This window comes from Coffea arabica, chromosome 2c (assembly GCF_036785885.1).
Source record: "Coffea arabica cultivar ET-39 chromosome 2c, Coffea Arabica ET-39 HiFi, whole genome shotgun sequence".
NCBI lineage: Eukaryota > Viridiplantae > Streptophyta > Magnoliopsida > Gentianales > Rubiaceae > Coffea > Coffea arabica.
Genome location: NC_092312.1, coordinates 73,256,703 through 73,273,170, shown reverse-complemented (window position 1 = coordinate 73,273,170; position 16,468 = coordinate 73,256,703). Strand labels below are relative to the sequence as shown.

The following is a 16,468-nucleotide window of genomic DNA, read 5'->3' as shown; positions in this document are numbered from 1 at the left end:
CAAAAATCAAACTCGAATCCACCCTCAACACATCAAACTCAAATTATTTATTAAGACTCGATTTGTTTACAGTCCCATGAACAACCGCAAAATCCGGTCTAATTTTAGTTCAAACTTAAACCGTGCCACATCTGGTCTAAGGCGATCGTGCGTTAGCTTTGAGCAATTGACTTGAAGGGAGGGTAGCTGGATTTCGGAGGAAACGGCACATGAAAGTCAAGTAGGAGGATGTTATCCGAAACGCGTCGACTCTCTTACGCGTTGTACTACTACCATACTCTTGGCACACGTGGGGGTGGAAAGACGGTTGCGTCTTTGCATGGATTTGCCGCCTTGGAAAGGGGTTCTGCAAAAGCGACATGTGAGATCGGATCTGATCCGAATACCGAGAACCGCCCCATTTGGGCCATCTCGACAGCTAGGAGGTTTGATGTTACGTACAGGCCCCAACCGCACCAGGCTGCAAACCGGTTGAATCCGGGTAAAACCTAAAATTTAGAGTGTTTCTTTGAACCACAAAAAAAAAGTATTTATAGATACACAGCGTTAAAGGAAAGGTGTATGGTTTTTACATTACTGCAATTGGCTTTTCATCAGAAAGATAAGTAGAAAAATTGACAGTAGGCAATAGACCAAAAACTGGATATAACAGATTTGGTGTTGATGAAGATTATCAAGCACTACAAAAAAGGGTTAAAATTAGCTAATTTTTCTTTCTAAAATGTAAGTTTCGATATATTCTAAGCTTTATTATTATACAAAACGCAAGGCCCTAAAAACACAAGGTTTGAACTCCAAAGAATTTATTACATGGTTAATTATTCAAATTGTGTTTGGATTGCAATTTTTTTTTAAAAGTTTGCTACATTTTTCATGGATACATTTTCCAATCACCTTTTTACCTCACATATATCAAATTACTACAATATTTTTTCTACAAAAAATTCAGAAAAATGCAATCCAAATAAAATGATGCTTCAAGTCATTTTTCTTGGGATAGCTATTTTTGAAGTTTTTGTAAAAAAATATCTTATAACAATTTGATATATGTAAAGTAAAAAGGTAATTAAAAAATATATTTGCAAAAATATGAAATTTTTTTGGAGGAAAATGGCTTTCCAAACAAGGTGTTGAATGGGCTCCATACCTTCCTTGAAACCAAAAAAATTTTAAGTAACAAATAATAATAATAATAATAAAGCAGAATAAGTGAATCTTCTTCTTTATCCTTGTTTTCTTACACCTCTCCACTTTCTACTTTATTCTTCTTACTTTTTCTCTCTTTCCCATTTTGTTGGCCTTTCCAGGGTTGAAATTAGTCATCTTAATTCTTCCAGCTAATGTGTCATGTGGAGGACTTTAGCAATTGATTCCAGCAACGACCCTTTAGCATAGAAAAGTTTCTTTTATTTAGCTACGATATTAATTGGAGCAAAAAATTCAGTAGTTAAAGGATAAGTATGTCATCAGGACAGATATCTTTACCCTTGATTGCACCAACATTGAGCACTCAATTTCTTATTGCCATGAGAAATTTTGGACCAAAAGTTTTGGCAGAGACACAATTGTTGCATCTAACTTGTCTCCCATTCTTCCTGGGGACAAAATACTTCACTATTTATTTGGCAATTTAGAATGGTAGAAAATAAAGGATCTAGTTACTATTGCTATTTTAGCTGGTAAAGACATCGGTTCCGTTTGATAAGTGAGTTTTTTGGGTGTTTGTCTAAAATTTTACTGTAATTTACTGTAAAAATTATAGAAAATTTTTTTGAAGTGTGTAAATTTTTGGATATTTTGAAGTGTATAATTTAAAAAGTTTAAGAAATTTTTAGAAATTACTGTAGTTAAAGCTGTTAAAAAACTTGTAGCAGACAAATTTTGCCAAAAACTTACTTGCCAAACAAGACCATCAATTAAATAACCACACTTTGTTAACATGAATATTAGTCAAATAATCATGTAGTTTGTGTTCGTCTTTTAAACCTTGGCCTATCTCCTCCAGGCTCTGCAAGGTTTAGAGGTTCTTTTTGAACCAACCTCGCGCCCCAACCCCAACCCTGCATTCTCCGCCCCCGGCCCTGCCCCAGAAAAAAAAAAAAAAAAAACTACCCCTCAATTAGGACTGCAAATGAATCGAGCGGGTCAAACTCGACCTCGAACTCGAGCTCAGAATATTAAGTTCGTTAGCTCGCGAGCCGGCTCGCGAACTTGAGTATATATATATATATATTTAATTTAATAATAAAATTATGTATATTATATATTATATATTTTTTATTTTCATAGTAAAATTACGTATATATTCTTAATATTTTATTATTTATTAAGAAAAAAATATTATTTTATTTGTTTTTTTAAAAATAAAATAATTATTTTTTATTTTTTTCGAGCTCGAGCTCGGCTTGACTTGATTCGAGTCAAGCTCGAGTTTGGTAAAATTTAGTCTAGACTCGACTCGATTAGCTCAAAACTCAACTCGACTCGACTCGTTTGCAGCCCTACCCTCAATTCTTCTCTTCACATTTGCTATTTTGCATCACTTCTTTTGTTGATAATTTGTTTTCGTTATTACTAAGTTCTTTATTTAAGGTGATAGTTAGTCCACATAAATAAGAACGGTTTCACATAATGTAATAAAAAAAAATTTTGGTGTTACATTTAGGGTTTTTTTAAATAGATAGTCAATAGACAAATTTTTTTTTTTTTTGAAGAGATAGACAATTGTTAAAATACTTAAATCTTAGCTAACATATCATATGAATGTAAAATCTAATAATAATAACTTACTTTACATTTATAAATTTCCCCTATTTAATTTTATATTTTTAAAATATTAACATTTAAATTATATATTGATAATTTTTTTAGTAGATTGATAAAAAAACATATATTGATAAATTTTAGTAGATACTCAATAGACCCGGTTAGACATGGCTTGCTTGCTCAAATGGGAACATGGGGCCATTCCGTCACAGGCGGTTTTTGCTTTTTTTTTTTTTTTTTTTTTTTTTTTAATGTGAAATGTGAACATCAGTTTCCAGATTCCTGGACGCGTGGGGTCAAATATGATAAGATCCAATTTAGGAATCCATAACGTGCCACGTGGCCCGCATTTAATGATAGTGAGCTGTTTCCAAATTATGATGTGTGATGATAAATTGATAATGATTCACATTGCTAAGGAACATTAGAACATGAAAAAGGCATTTAATGCTTTAAACCTGTGACTTAGTGATTAAGCACTTTTAAAAGATAAATCTCATATTGTTAAATAGCTGATCAAAGAAATGGCTATTTTGGTCCCTCGTCTTTGAAGTTTTGGCCAATTTAATCTCTTATCTATCATTGTGATCGTTTTAGTCCTTTATCTTTATAGAAAATGCCAATCTAGGACCTCTAATAGAAAAATGAAAATTTCAAATGTGGTTAGTCACATGCATGGGAGGAGTACGTGCAAAGTTAAAAATGACTTTTTTTGGTTCATTATTTTCAAGGTTGTTTCCAATCTTATCATTTCAACAATTTATATTCTCATTTTCACACAAAATAAAGTTAATGTAAGACTTTTAATGAGAAATTAGAAAACCCTGATAGAGTAAGTTCCTTGCACTATAAGTCTACCTTTGGAAAAGAAAAAAAAGAGTAGAATATGGAAAAATAAAATACATACACGCCTCAATTAGTATGAGGTAGTACGTAGAGGAATAAAAATTCCTCAAAGCCAATGGACTAAAATGGTCATTTTCTTAATGATTCACATGTTGATGTCGTGACTAACTTTGTTAGAAATTTGTGATTTTTTGTTAGAGGTTTTAAATTGATCTTTTGTAAAGATAAAGAAATCATAATGATAGATAAGAAGCCAAGAATACATTACCAAATGGCCATTTTCCCATCCTAAACCGTCTTACCCTTTGTATCAAGAGTCCAATCAATATAAAACACGCGTCTTTCTGCCGCCACCTCTTACTGGTAGTACTATAAATCTCCACGCCTCCCGTTTCAGTTTCTGCCACTTCGCTGTGTGATTCTTGTGTTTTTAGCATTTTTGAGTCCTTTCAAAGTTTTCTTCTCAATCTTGTGCAGCGAGACTTGTACTTTTAAGTGCCACTTTTTGTTCTATCAGCCGTCCCAGAAGAGATTTTCTTGAGCGAAAATGGCAGATGAAGGTACAGCCACTTGTGTAGACATTCTTGTTGCTATCCTCTTGCCTCCTCTCGGCGTCTTCCTCAAATATGGCTGCAAGGTATATGCTAACCCCCTTAAATTTTCTTTCACTTTAAGTTAAAAAAGCAAGAAGAATTTTGGCTTAGATCTTAAATTTCTTGTTAATCTGTAAAGGAGTAAGGGGTTAGAATAATCTCTTCCCTTTTAGATTTTGGCGTTCCAAGGCTTGTGATTCATGCATGTTTTTTTTTTTTCTAACACTGACCCGGAACCGTAATAAGTTACTATGTTTTTTTGATTCATGCCAAAAAAAAGTTATTTTTTTCGTTTGAGTGAAAAAGAAAGGAAATTTTAGTGAGATTTTGACGGTTATGATATGTGGGAGCAGGCTGAATTCTGGATCTCTGTTTTGCTGACCATACTTGGGTACCTGCCTGGGATCATTTATGCTATCTGGGTCATCACCAAGAAGTGATCTACTCTCCTGACGGTAATTAATTCACACTAACTTTTTTTTTTTTTTTTTTTGGTTATTAGAATGATCACTTGCTACTAATATGAGTTGTATTTTGCTAATGGCGGCCAATGAACACGGGTTAATACACATAATCTAGATTTAATTCTTTGAATTTCCCACTAAATGCACCTTAGCAAACCTGTAATTGCTCCTCCTTTTTGCAATCTTTTGTGAAATGGAGACCATCCCTTGTGGAGAAACCCCTTATCAAATAGGTGAAGTGAGAAAAGAAACCAAAATCCGGAGGAGATCACTCTTGAGTGATTTGCAAAAGGGCAAATCTTTTTGCAGTTTTACCATTTTGAAAATGCCTTTTTTCTGTAGTAGTAGCAATCTTGTTTTTTTTTTTTTTTTTTCGTTGACTCATTTGGATAAGAACAATCACACTAATTTTTCAGTCTACAATTAGGAGGGGATTAGGATTGCACGGTGGGGACAGGGGAAAATAAACTTCTCTCGTCTACTTTCGTATTGTTATGTGTTATTGTCTTGTCCCACCTTACACCGAAGTGTTTAGTGACTCATACCTTCCACTTTTTTAATCATATTGTTAGAATTTTGGGCCCAAAATAATTTCTCATGTCTCAACTTTGATTTATGCCAAAGGACCAAACGCCTCATCATGAATTTTCATGGTGTTTGGAGCTTTTCTCTAGCTTGAATAGTCTAGGAGACCACATTCTCGAATCCTGCTCTTCTTGCATCCCATCGACACAAGTCTTCGGCAGCATAATTTGAACACACGATCTTTTGTCTTTTGTGAAGAAGTGGTCTATTCTTACCAATTATGTTGGCTCTCCAATTATGTTGGCTCTAGAACCTTGCTCTATTCGTGCTTTACATCAATTGAAAGATCATGTACATATTTTGTAAAAAGAAAGAAAATTAATTCTAATCTTGAAAATATTCTTTTTTTTTTGGGTCATATTTCGAAGTCACCGTTCATGTTATCAAAAATGGTTAGATCAGGTCCAGCGTCTTATTCTTATTCTCTTTTGACAGGTGGGATACAAAGATGGCCTTGGAATATTTTCTTTTGTATGTAATTTAAGGGCATATGGAGTACTACTATTATCATGGATGGATGGTACTGTTATAGGTCCTTTAGTTTGTATGTTGCTATGTGTCTAGTGATCTTTTCATTCTTGTGCCTTCTATTTTCTTTTTCTTTTCTGTATTTGCAGTAGGGAGAATTGGAGTGGAATTGGTGATTAACTTTGTCATTGTCTATTATGTCATGGCTGATGATTTGATTTCTGGTGTCTTTGTAAATCCACATTTGGATTCATGTGATTTGTTTTGTTAATCTTGCAAAGTGTAAACGTAAAATTCTAATAAGCTGATACGTGTTTGATGATTGTTACGCCCTTGTCAACATTACATTACACCAGGATTCATCCAAACAGTATAACCGGTGATCTATAATTTTTTTATTTCCCTCCCAACAAGTAGTGCGACGAGTTTCTCGAGTGGGGCATATATGTCAACATAAGATTTGACAAATGACCAAGTAATTGCCAAAATGAAAACTGCCTCATAATTATTACCTATAAATCCATGACTAAGGGTCTACTTTTCCTCTTTGGGTGAAAAATTATCACTTATCCAATTGACTCTTGCTCTTGCTTTGCTAGCTGATGGGGGAAATATGATTGTTGACGTTTCTTTACTTAGTGATGCCACTTACCCCAAAATTTTACTTAGTGATAGCGTTATTTGACCACGAATCACTCACTGGGGAATTCCCGTTCTCCCAATTTCCAGATTAATCTTCGTGTAGTGCTTGAGGACTTTGCTTTCTTTTCTTCTCTTGTTCTTTTATTGAAATTTGGCAATCAAACTCATAAAAATCGACAGCTTAACTCGGATCGGATGACACCTAAATGATCACACCTCGATCCCAGCCAGGCTCGGTTGGCTCATTAAACAAGGTTCAAGGAGCAAGAGCTTTGATTTCGGGCTGAAAAGAGAACCAATTTATTTAGTTCTTCTTGAATCGAGTTTGATTTAGTAAAAATGTTGTTTGAACTTACAACTACTAAAATTACATTCGAATAATATTTTGTGTTCGATTAACTTTCAAATTTGGCTTGAACTTGACTCAATTAGTAGAAAATTAAAATCTAAAAGTAAAGGATTTAAGTTACTCGAGTTTGATCGCTCAATAGAAAAAGAGACCAAACTTATGTACAATTTCAAACTCATTAAAATAATGAAGAGGTGATTTCTGCTTAGGTAACCGAGCTGACCTAATTCAGCTCCCTCTTGCGAGAAGTGAGGTTTTATATTTCGAAGTGAAAGGCGGGGCTTTGTCCCCTAGGATCACTCCGACGATTAAATCAGTTTAGTAAGAGAAAATGGAGAGTACTGATCAGTATCAATGTAACAGTGTGCTTACTTGCGTGGGAGAGCATAGGAGTATTTATAGGGTGAGTCTGGAGGGAAGGACAAGAGGTTTAAACACCCGAGCCCCACCACCTGTGTATTATGGCGATGCTCTGTTTCTGTCGTAACAGCCTAGGCCTTTTCCCAGAAAGCACAGGGCGTTCCCGATAGAGTCTCCGCAGCTTTTCAGATAGGGTGTCAGGCGGCTTGATATCATCCGCGTGCAGCCGAGATGAGCTGCCTAAAGGACATAGGTTGAGGTCACACAGGGTCTGAGATGAGGTCTATCCGAGGTCATTAGGAATCTTGGATTTCGGGTCTCATCTTGACCTCATGACTGATGAGGTGATTTAACCTCGGGTTGGGAGAAATTCGAGATGACCATTCTTAATAAACCCCCCAAACCTCGGGAGCACTGAGCTTCATGAGGTTCCGAGGCTTCTTCGTGTCGGGATTGCTCACCCCTAAGGTGAGGAGGATGAGTTATTGCAAATCGTGCCGGGCTGTCACGGAGCATAACACGTGGACAGGTCAGATGGAGGGATGTGGGTGACAGGATGGTTATGGGTGACCGAAATGATGCAAAGTAGTGGACGCGTGTATGCAGGTAGTGTGTCAGTGAAGAGGCATTCATTAATGAGGAGAGAGGGGCACGCCTTTTTGAAATTTATTGTTGCCGCCTCTTCGTATTCTTGCCGCCTCTTCGCATTTTCGCTAACCTCTATAAATAGGGGACATTTTCACTGTATTACGTTTCACCATTTCCCCTTTTATAGCCAACGATTGCAAGTTTCCGAGCCGGCGCCAAGATCTATCTTTCCGGTCGAGATCTAGTGTCTTATCTGACCCCAACTCACACTAGTAAACAGTAAGTATCTTCCTTCTTCATCTCATCCTTACATATATGGCTAAAGTAGCTAAAATGTATAAACAAATGGTGAAACTGAGTTATTAAGCCGAAGAGGGCCTCGACCCATCAGAAGAGAAGACTACGTCTAACTCCGGGGAAAAGGCTTCGTCTAGTCATGGGGAGGAAACTGTCGAGACTCCTCAAGCAGAGGGGTCTCCCGAGACGAACGAGGAGGATTCCGAGACTCTTTATAATGACAAACTCGGAATTGAGATCCCTCATGACGAGGGGGTGGTGGAGCCAGTTGTCTCCGGAAACCCATCCGCAATAGATTTTGGGCAGCTTCCGTCTTTCTGAAGTTGGGTCGATTTGGCCGAAGCCACTCAGATAATGCGAAAGTACCCTTTTAGGGAGGGGTATGGCATTGAGACACCTGGGCCGAGCCAGTCAGCCGAGAAGCCCCCAATGGGCTCCGTAGCTGTCTATGTGGAGCAACTAGAGGCCGGGTTTAGGATGCCTACCATAAGGTTTTTTCGAGACGCACTCCGGTATTTTGCAGTTCGGATCACTCAACTCGTTCCGAACGCGATCCGAATCTTGGTGGGGTTTGAAATGCTCTGCTGAGAATAAGAGGTGACCCCCACGGTCCAACTCTTTCGCCGATTTTACACCATCAAGAGGCATGGGAGCGACAAGGGATGGTTTTACTTCTGCAATCGAAACAACACAATCCCGAAACTCGTGGTCGATGCTCCCACCTCGATTAAGAATTGGAAGCATGACTTCATCTTCGTCTCGGCTGGGGACTTCCCGTGGGGTTTCTGGTGGAGGTCCGTGAATGCCAAAAGTGACCCCTCCCTAGGGGATTTGGACGAAAAGAACTTTCAGAAGATAATGCGGCTGGGCGTCCGGATCAATAGTTAGGATTACCCCGAGACAATTCTGGTCGATGGGGGGATTAGCCGAGCTATCATTGATCCCAAGAAGACGCCATTATTCTTTATTAGACTTAAAAAATCCTGTAAATTTTCTTTCATAACTTTCTCATTACTTTGGCTATTCTAAATAATAATATTTGTTTCTTGTGCAGTGGTGAGAGTATCTGACATCATCACCTCGGACTCAACAGTCGTGGCCAAAAGGCCGAAGAGAAAAGCTTCGGGGGACACCTCCGCGCCCCCAAAAAAGAAAACTACCCCAAGCCCCGTCGTGAAGACCTCGGTGGCCGAGAGTTCGGCTACGGCTATGGTTGGGTCCACCTCGTCTGTGCCAGAGGGGGTAGCTGCCCAAGGAGTTACAATCGCCGTACCCTCTCATGGTCGAGGTAAACAATTTCAGTCCTCGGTCGCGCATCGGTTCATCATTATGGCACCGCTTCCATATAGCACCTCTGTTTGTCGGGGATAACAAGAGGCACCCTGGAGGTCACTGGTGCCCGGACTGGGATCTCACGGTCAACGACCGGTGCACCAACCCCCGCGCGGCCCACGAGCTAATAACATGCTCCACACTGCCGAGGGATGTGGAGTTCACCAAAAAGTTGACTCCGCCTGAGTTGGTACAGAGTTTAATGGTTTCTTCGGTATCCTCTTCCGCGTTTGTAGCCGAGATGGCGAGGCGGTACTCCGACCTGCTCAAACAGCAGGGCTCGGCAAGTTGCAAGACAAAATCTCCAAGTTGGAGAAGTAACTTGCCGTCACCAAATCCGAAAAGACCCACCTTTAGACGGAACGTGACCGAATCACGACCGAGAGGGAAGAGGATCAAGCCACTATCAATTCCCTCAAATCAACCTTAAAAGAAGAGCAGAAAAGGTCCGAGGAGGAAAAGAAGTCACACCAGCAGTTGCTCGAGAGCGCTAGAGCCTCGGCTGTGGAATCCTTCAGGAAATCCGAGGCTTTCACCAAGGACTTTGGCGAGCTAACCTTGCCGGGATTTATGTTCGGCTACACCTCGGTGATAAACGAAATGGCATCTCTCCTTACTCTTGAGGATTTGGAATCCTTCAAGAACAAAGATAATTACAATGAGGATGCTAAGGAATTATGTGAGCGGATGGCCGAAGGCCTCCAAGCAGATAAAAACCTAGCTGAAGTTCAAGATGAGTTTAACCAGTGGCTGTCCGAAGTCGACCAGGAGCTTGAGGGAGAAGAGGGCGTCGAGGAGGGTGATGGCGGCCAGGGGGATGTTACTAGTGAGGGTGAGGTCGGCGGAGGGGATGCCGAGAAGGAAGTAGGTGTTAGTGACACCGAAACGGGAAATGCTTAGAGGCTTTTCTTGATTTCGGTTCATATTGTAAACTAATTTCCTTGTAATGTTAACTTTTAATGAGAATTGTCTTTCTGTTTCACTTCGTCTACTTCTGTCTCCCTTATTTTTTAATAAGATATTGGCAAGGCATTAAAAAATAACTAAGTGACGGCACAGCAAACATATCATTAAGTTTCTTCAAGGATAATACAATCTTAAGTTCTCAGTATGCCAAGTCCTTGGTATTAGAAAACCATCTCGGTAGGCTAGTTTGCCGTAGCCACTTTGGCTGGATTTGACAACCCGGTAAGGACTTTTCCATTTTGGGTCTAGCTTCTCTTGAGTTTCGGCTCGGCTAACTATATTCTTCCTTAGAACCAAGTCCCCTGAATTGAAGCGGCGGTGTTTAACATGGGCATTGTAGTAACTAGCCAGGGAGTGCTTGTACGAAGCAACCTGAATCGTGGCTACGTCCCTTTTCTCTTCCACGAGGTTGAGGTCTAGCTGCCCTTTTTCTTCGTTCGCCTTGGTCGCGTATGCTGCCAGCCGTGGGCTCGGTGTAAAGATTTCAGTTGGGACGACCGTTTTGGACCCATAGGTCAAGGAGAAGGGGGTCTTCTGCTTAGCTGACCTCGGCGTGGTTTGGTAGGACCACAAGACATTGGAGAGTTCTTCTACCCATGATGATCTAGTTTGGTGTAACCAGGTCTTGATGCCATATAAGAGAGTTTGATTAAAGTTCTCAGCCTGACCATTTGCTTGAAAATGACCTACCGAGGTGAAATGCTGTTTGATACCCAGGTTCTCGCACCAACTTTTCAACCGATTGTCAGCAAACTGCTTCTCGTTATCCAAGACGATCACTCGGGGTATTCCGAAGCGGCAAACTATGCACTTCCAGAAGAATTTCTGGACAGTTTGGCTGGTTATGTTTCTCATCGGCTCGGCCTCGATCCATTTCGAGAAGTAGTCCACCGCCGTTACGAGGAAGGCGTACCCTCCAACAGTTTTAGGAAAGGGACCGATGATGTCTGTCCCCCATTACTCGAAGGGCAGGGTGAAGTTATAGGGACTATGAAGTAAGTAGGTTGGTGATGTTCGAAAGCATGACATTGGCATGAGGGGCAGCTAAGAACAAGGTTCTGAGCATCTTGTCGGACAGTAGGCCAGAAATACCCGAGGAGTAGTGTCTTTTTTGCCAACATCCGGTTGCCAACGTGAGTTCCACACAAGCCTTCGTGTATTTCTTGAAGGATACGGCGTCCTTCTTCGAGTATAATGCATCGCAGCCATAGACCAAAATAGGACCTTTTATACAGCTTACCATTCCGAAGTGCGTACCGAACAGTTTTGCGTTGGGTTCTTCTCGGCCTCGACTCTGTCTTCGGGAAAGATTTCCTGGCCCAAAAATGAGATGAGTGAACTCATCCATGTGTCACCCGCATGCACAGGATAGATTGTCTCTTCCAGGTATTCTGGCTCGGCCAGTACCTCTATTAGAACTGTCTTGCTGAGAGTTGAAAACGAAGTGGAAGCTAGCCGAGATAAGACGTCGGCTCGCCTATTCTGCGATCGTAGTATTCTTTGAATTTCGAAAGACTTAAAATGTGCAGTGAGTTGATGGACTTTAGAGAGGTACCGTTGTATGGCCTCTTCCTTGGCTTCATATTCATCAAGCACTTGGCACGCTACGAGTTGGGAGTCGCTCGGGACTTGGATCCGCCGAGCACCAAATTTGCGGGCTAGCCGAAAACCCGTAATTAAGACCTTGTACTCGGCTTCATTATTTGTTGCAGAGAAATCAAAGCGGATGGCGTATGAGTACACCTCTCCATGAGGATCTTCTAGGAGCAGTCCGGCTCCACTGCCATCACCGTTAGAAGAACTGTCCACATACAACATCCAGTGCTGCGGCACGGATATGTCTAGAGTGGCATTTTGGCTTACTTAGAACGTGAGCTCGGCCAAAAAATCTGCAAGTGCTTGAGCCTTGATGGCTGTACGGGATTCGTATGACAGATCATATTCTCCCAACTCGACAGCCCACTTGGTAAGGCCCCCGGAAGCCTCGAGTTGTACCAGTATCTGCCGAATAGGTTGATCTGTCCCGACGGAGATGGGATGGGTCAGGAAGTAAGGCTTTAACCGCCTGACTGTATGAACTAACCCCAGTACCAGCTTCTCCACCCGGGTGTAACGAACTTTCGTTCCGCGAAGGGCGCGACTGGCATAATAGACAAGCACCTGAGTTCTCTCAACTCGGATTAGCACTGCACTGACTGCCTCGACTGCTGCAGCCAGATAAAGATATAACATTTTCTCGGGACGAGATGAAACAAGGGTGGGGAGGTGGTGCAAATACCCCTTTAGCTAGTCGAAAGCTTGTTGACATTTCTCGGTCCAGGTGAATTGATCGGCTTTCTTCAACACCTTGAAAAAGGGTAAAGCCTTTTTAGCAGATTGAGATAAAAAGCTGTTCTGGGCAGCTAGGCGGCCGTTTAATGTTTGGATATTTCGGACATTTTGAGGCGGGGACATGTCCTGAATAGCTCTTACTTTATTAGAGTTAGTCTCAATGCCTCGACAGGAAACTAGGTATCCCAAGAATTTTTTCGAGGTGACACCGAAAACGTACTTCTTCGGATTTAACATCATCTTAGCGTTTTGGAGAATATCGAACACCTCTCTCATATCAGGTAGGAAGCTCGAAGTAGATTGGCTTTTTAGTCGAATATCATCCATGTAAGCCTCTATATTACGGTCGATCTGATCTTTATAGATACGGTTGACGACCCTTTGGTAGGTTGTCCTAGCGTTCTTTAATCCGAAAAGCATTGTCGTGTAACAATAGACGCCTTGGTCAGTGTAGAACGCCGTCTTCTCCTGATCCACCTCACTCATTCCTATTTGATGATATCCCTTGAAGGCGTCTACGAATCAGAAAATCTCATGTCCCATGGCCGAATCGACGAGGGCATCTATTCTCGGTAAGGGGTAATAGTCTTTGAGGTAGACTTTGTTGAGATCAGTGAAATCTACACACATTCTCCATCCACCGAGTCCTTCTTAACCATGATAGAGTTGGACAGTCAGGTGGGGTATTGGACTTTCCGGATTATTTTGGCCGGCAAGAGTTTGTCGACTTCTCCAGAAATGGCTTTACTGCACTCGGTGCCGAAGTGCCTTCGTTTTTGCTTCACAGAACGGGCCTGTGAGTCGACGTTAAGTCGGTGGGTCATAATCTCAGAAGGCACTCCGACCACCTCATCGGCAGTTCAAGTGAAAATATCTCAGTACTCTTTTATCAGACTGATCATTTCTTCTTTGAGAGGCGAGGAGAGACTCTTCTCTACTTGGATCACTTGGTCGGGTCTCACCTCATCTAAGGTTACCTCTTCCACCTCGTCTCCAGGGTCAAGCCTACGAGACTCCTCTACCTGTTAAGAGCCGATGCAGTCTATAAAGAAGACGTTCGACCTTTTTCCCTCAGCCATTAATTCAGCTCGGGGAGAGACTGCAGCTTGTATGGTAGTGAGGTAACATTCTCTAACCGCGCTCACATCGCTACTTACATTGGCCACCCCAACCGGGGTAGAAAACTTGAAACTCATGTGTTAGGTGGAGTATACAGCCCTCAGGGCATTAAGTGTGGGCCGTCCTATTAACATATTGTAGGGAGAATCCGCTCTGACAATCGCAAAACTAACAGAAATAGTCTGGCAGCGGGATGACGACCAATAGTCACTATCAGGGAGACCATCTCCTCTGGGTAGACTACGTGTACCCCGAACCCTACTAACGGAGTCCTAACGGGGGCGAGTTGTTATCTTTTCAGTTTCAGGCTCTCAAAGGTTCGGCAGTATAGGACATCTACTGAGTTGCCGGAATCTACATAGACTTTCTTGATAAGGTAGTTATTGGCTAGGACTTCAATCACGAGAGTTTCGTGGTTACTAGCGGCGGCAGGGACGGGGTTGCTTGGACCATAGGTGATCACGTCGGAGAGTCTTGAGTTAGGCTCGGGGGGGTCCAAGCTAACTTAGCGGTAGGTTCTCTTTCGGGAATTCTGCCTATCTCCTCCCGTCGGATCACCTGCGATCGTGTTAATCACCTCGGCTATGTTCGGGCCGTAATTCAGGGATCCATCTCAGGGGTCTTTTAGACTCCCTGTGGTCACCAGGACCACGGCCCTGATCCTTTTATTCCCGCCTGTCATCCTGACGTGGTTCACTTCGGTTGTCGGGACGGAAGATGCTCCGATTGAAGTCTCCATCTTTGCGGATGAACTGCCTCAGATACCCTTGTTTAATCAAGTTCTCTATTTCCTTCTTCAAGTAACTACAATTTTCGATTTCATGCCCGATGTCCCTATGGTAGATACAGTAGAGGTTGGAGTTCCTCTTCTCCCTCCTCCTGAGCATCTGTGGAAAGGTACGATCGAGGTGATTTTGTTCCATGACGGCTAGAATGTGGGACCTGGTAGTATTAAGAGGAGTGAGCTCCGCATAAGAGACCGACAATCTCCCATTAGCGATCCTTTCAAATACACTGCGCGATCTCGAAATTGGTTTAACGGGCCGCTGGGGCCCTGATCATCTTGGTAGACTCTTTCTTCTTTTGAAGCTCTTGCCCTGCGCGGGTTGCTTGGACTTCTCTTTTCATGCGGTTTAAATCTTCACTCTGGATTTCTCGATCCATCATTTCCCAAAGTTTCTAAAGTGATCGTGGGTACTCCCGATTTATCTCCGTGTTGAAGGTGCCCGTTATCAACCTGTTCGTGAAAGCTGCTATGGTCACCTATTCATTCTGGTCGGGTATCTGCACATTTTTCTTATGGAACCTTTGCATGTACGAGCGCAGGAACTCTCCCGAGGTTTGTTGTATGTTTAGCAGGTAGGCCGAGATCTTCGTCACTGGTTGAGACGACACAAAGTGGTGGATGAATCGATCGACTAGTTCATCCAGCGAGGAGATGCTCCTAGGTTCTAATTTCAAAACCATTTTCGGACAGTCCTTTGCAGGAAGATGGGGAAAGCTCGGCAAATTACGACATCGAGGACGTAGAACAGACGAAATGCCGAGATGAAGGCTCGGAGGTGATCCTCTGGATCACCTCGTCCGTAGTAAGGTGGCAGCACCGGAAACTTAAAGTTGGGGGGAACCCTCTTCCTATTTATGTCGTCAGTGAAGGGTGGAGCCCTCATGTAATCAGCTGCCAGCCTCTCAGGGTGCCAATGTGCATCCTCCATCCGTCTTCCTAGTAAATCTCGAAAAAATGCCCTGCAAATTGAGGAATCTTGGAGATTGCCTTGGAGGAGGCTCGTTTTGAGGTGCTCCGGGAAAGATGCCCATCGTCGGAGTCTTCCCCGGAAGGCATCTCAGGGGACTTTGTAGACTTCTCTTAGAAGATTCGGTTTTTTTCTTGCCCTGCTTTTTGAAATACCTTCCGAGTTTCTAAAAAATATTAGGGTTGTCAGCTACAAATTAGGCCATCCGAGCAATGGCATCTTCGTTTGTGGGGTGAGCCCTCGGGGATCCTTGCTCCTCTAAGATATGATCTTGCTGAGCATTTGAGCTTGGCTCAGCTCCAGTTGAGGGAACCTTCCTACTCCTGGAGCACGTAGATCTCATTTTGGAAGTAATCTCGATTCCCACAGACGGTGCCAATTGAAGAGGTGATTTCTGGTTAGGTAACCGAGCTGACCTAATTCAGCTCCCTCTTGCGAGAAGTGAGGTTTTGTACTCCGAAGTGAAGGGCGGGGCTTTGTCCCCTGGGATTACTCCGACGATCAAGCCAGTTTAGTGAGAGAAAATGGAGAGTACTGATCAGTATCAATGTAATAGTGTGCTTACTTGCGTGGGAGAGCAGAGGGGTATTTATAGGGTGAGTTTGGAGGGAAGGACAAAAGGTTTAAACACCCGGGCCCCACCACCTATGTATTACAGTGATGCTCTATTTCTGTAGTAATAGCCCAGGTCTTTTCCCAGAAAGCACTGGGCGTTCTCGACGGAGTCTCCACAGCTTTTCAGATAAAGCACTAAATAGGGTGTCAGGCGGGTTGACCATAGTTGTTAGGATCGCGAACGATCCAACCTACGATCCTGATACGATTATATTATTTTCAATAAATTAAATAACAATTTTAGTATTTTGACTATATCTTTGTGTAGAAAATTCGAAATTGAGTGTCGTTTATTGCGTTGTAAACTATATTCAGAGTGCTTTAAATCCATGTAAATAATTAAGCCCAATTCCAAACCTAGAAAATTTGATGAATCTTTAAATTTGAGTCATA

General features: G+C 42.0%; 1 protein-coding gene and 2 long non-coding RNA genes across 3 annotated transcripts; 2 read left to right on the top strand and 1 right to left on the bottom strand.

Moving 5' to 3' along the window:
- The first annotated feature begins 3,581 nt into the window (after window positions 1–3,581).
- Window positions 3,582–4,662, top strand: LOC140035427 (uncharacterized). The gene is made up of 2 exons (XR_011839646.1): window positions 3,582–4,249; window positions 4,559–4,662. It is a non-coding gene; the product is annotated as an uncharacterized lncRNA (long non-coding RNA).
- A 1,027-nt stretch (window positions 4,663–5,689) lies between these two features.
- On the top strand, window positions 5,690–10,272 carry LOC140035428 (uncharacterized). Its single transcript, XR_011839647.1, has 2 exons — window positions 5,690–7,940; window positions 9,013–10,272. It is a non-coding gene; the product is annotated as an uncharacterized lncRNA (long non-coding RNA).
- Window positions 10,273–11,492: 1,220 nt separating this feature from the next.
- LOC140035785 (uncharacterized) lies at window positions 11,493–12,488 on the bottom strand. The gene is made up of 2 exons (XM_072077175.1): window positions 12,127–12,488; window positions 11,493–12,036 (listed from the first exon to the last, which is right to left on the bottom strand). Exons 1-2 carry the CDS (start codon window positions 12,486–12,488, stop codon window positions 11,493–11,495), a joined length of 906 nt encoding a protein of 301 aa, XP_071933276.1.
- Between the last annotated feature and the right edge of the window lie 3,980 nt (window positions 12,489–16,468).

Coding starts and splice junctions, on each gene's coding strand:
- LOC140035785 (XM_072077175.1), bottom strand. CDS start 12,488: ATGTTATATCTTTATCTGGCTGCAGCAGTCGAGGCAGTCAGTGCAGTG. Junction 12,037..12,126: donor GATTTTTTGGCCGAGCTCAC/GTTCTAAGTAAG, acceptor CGGTGATGGCAG/TGGAGCCGGACTGCTCCTAG.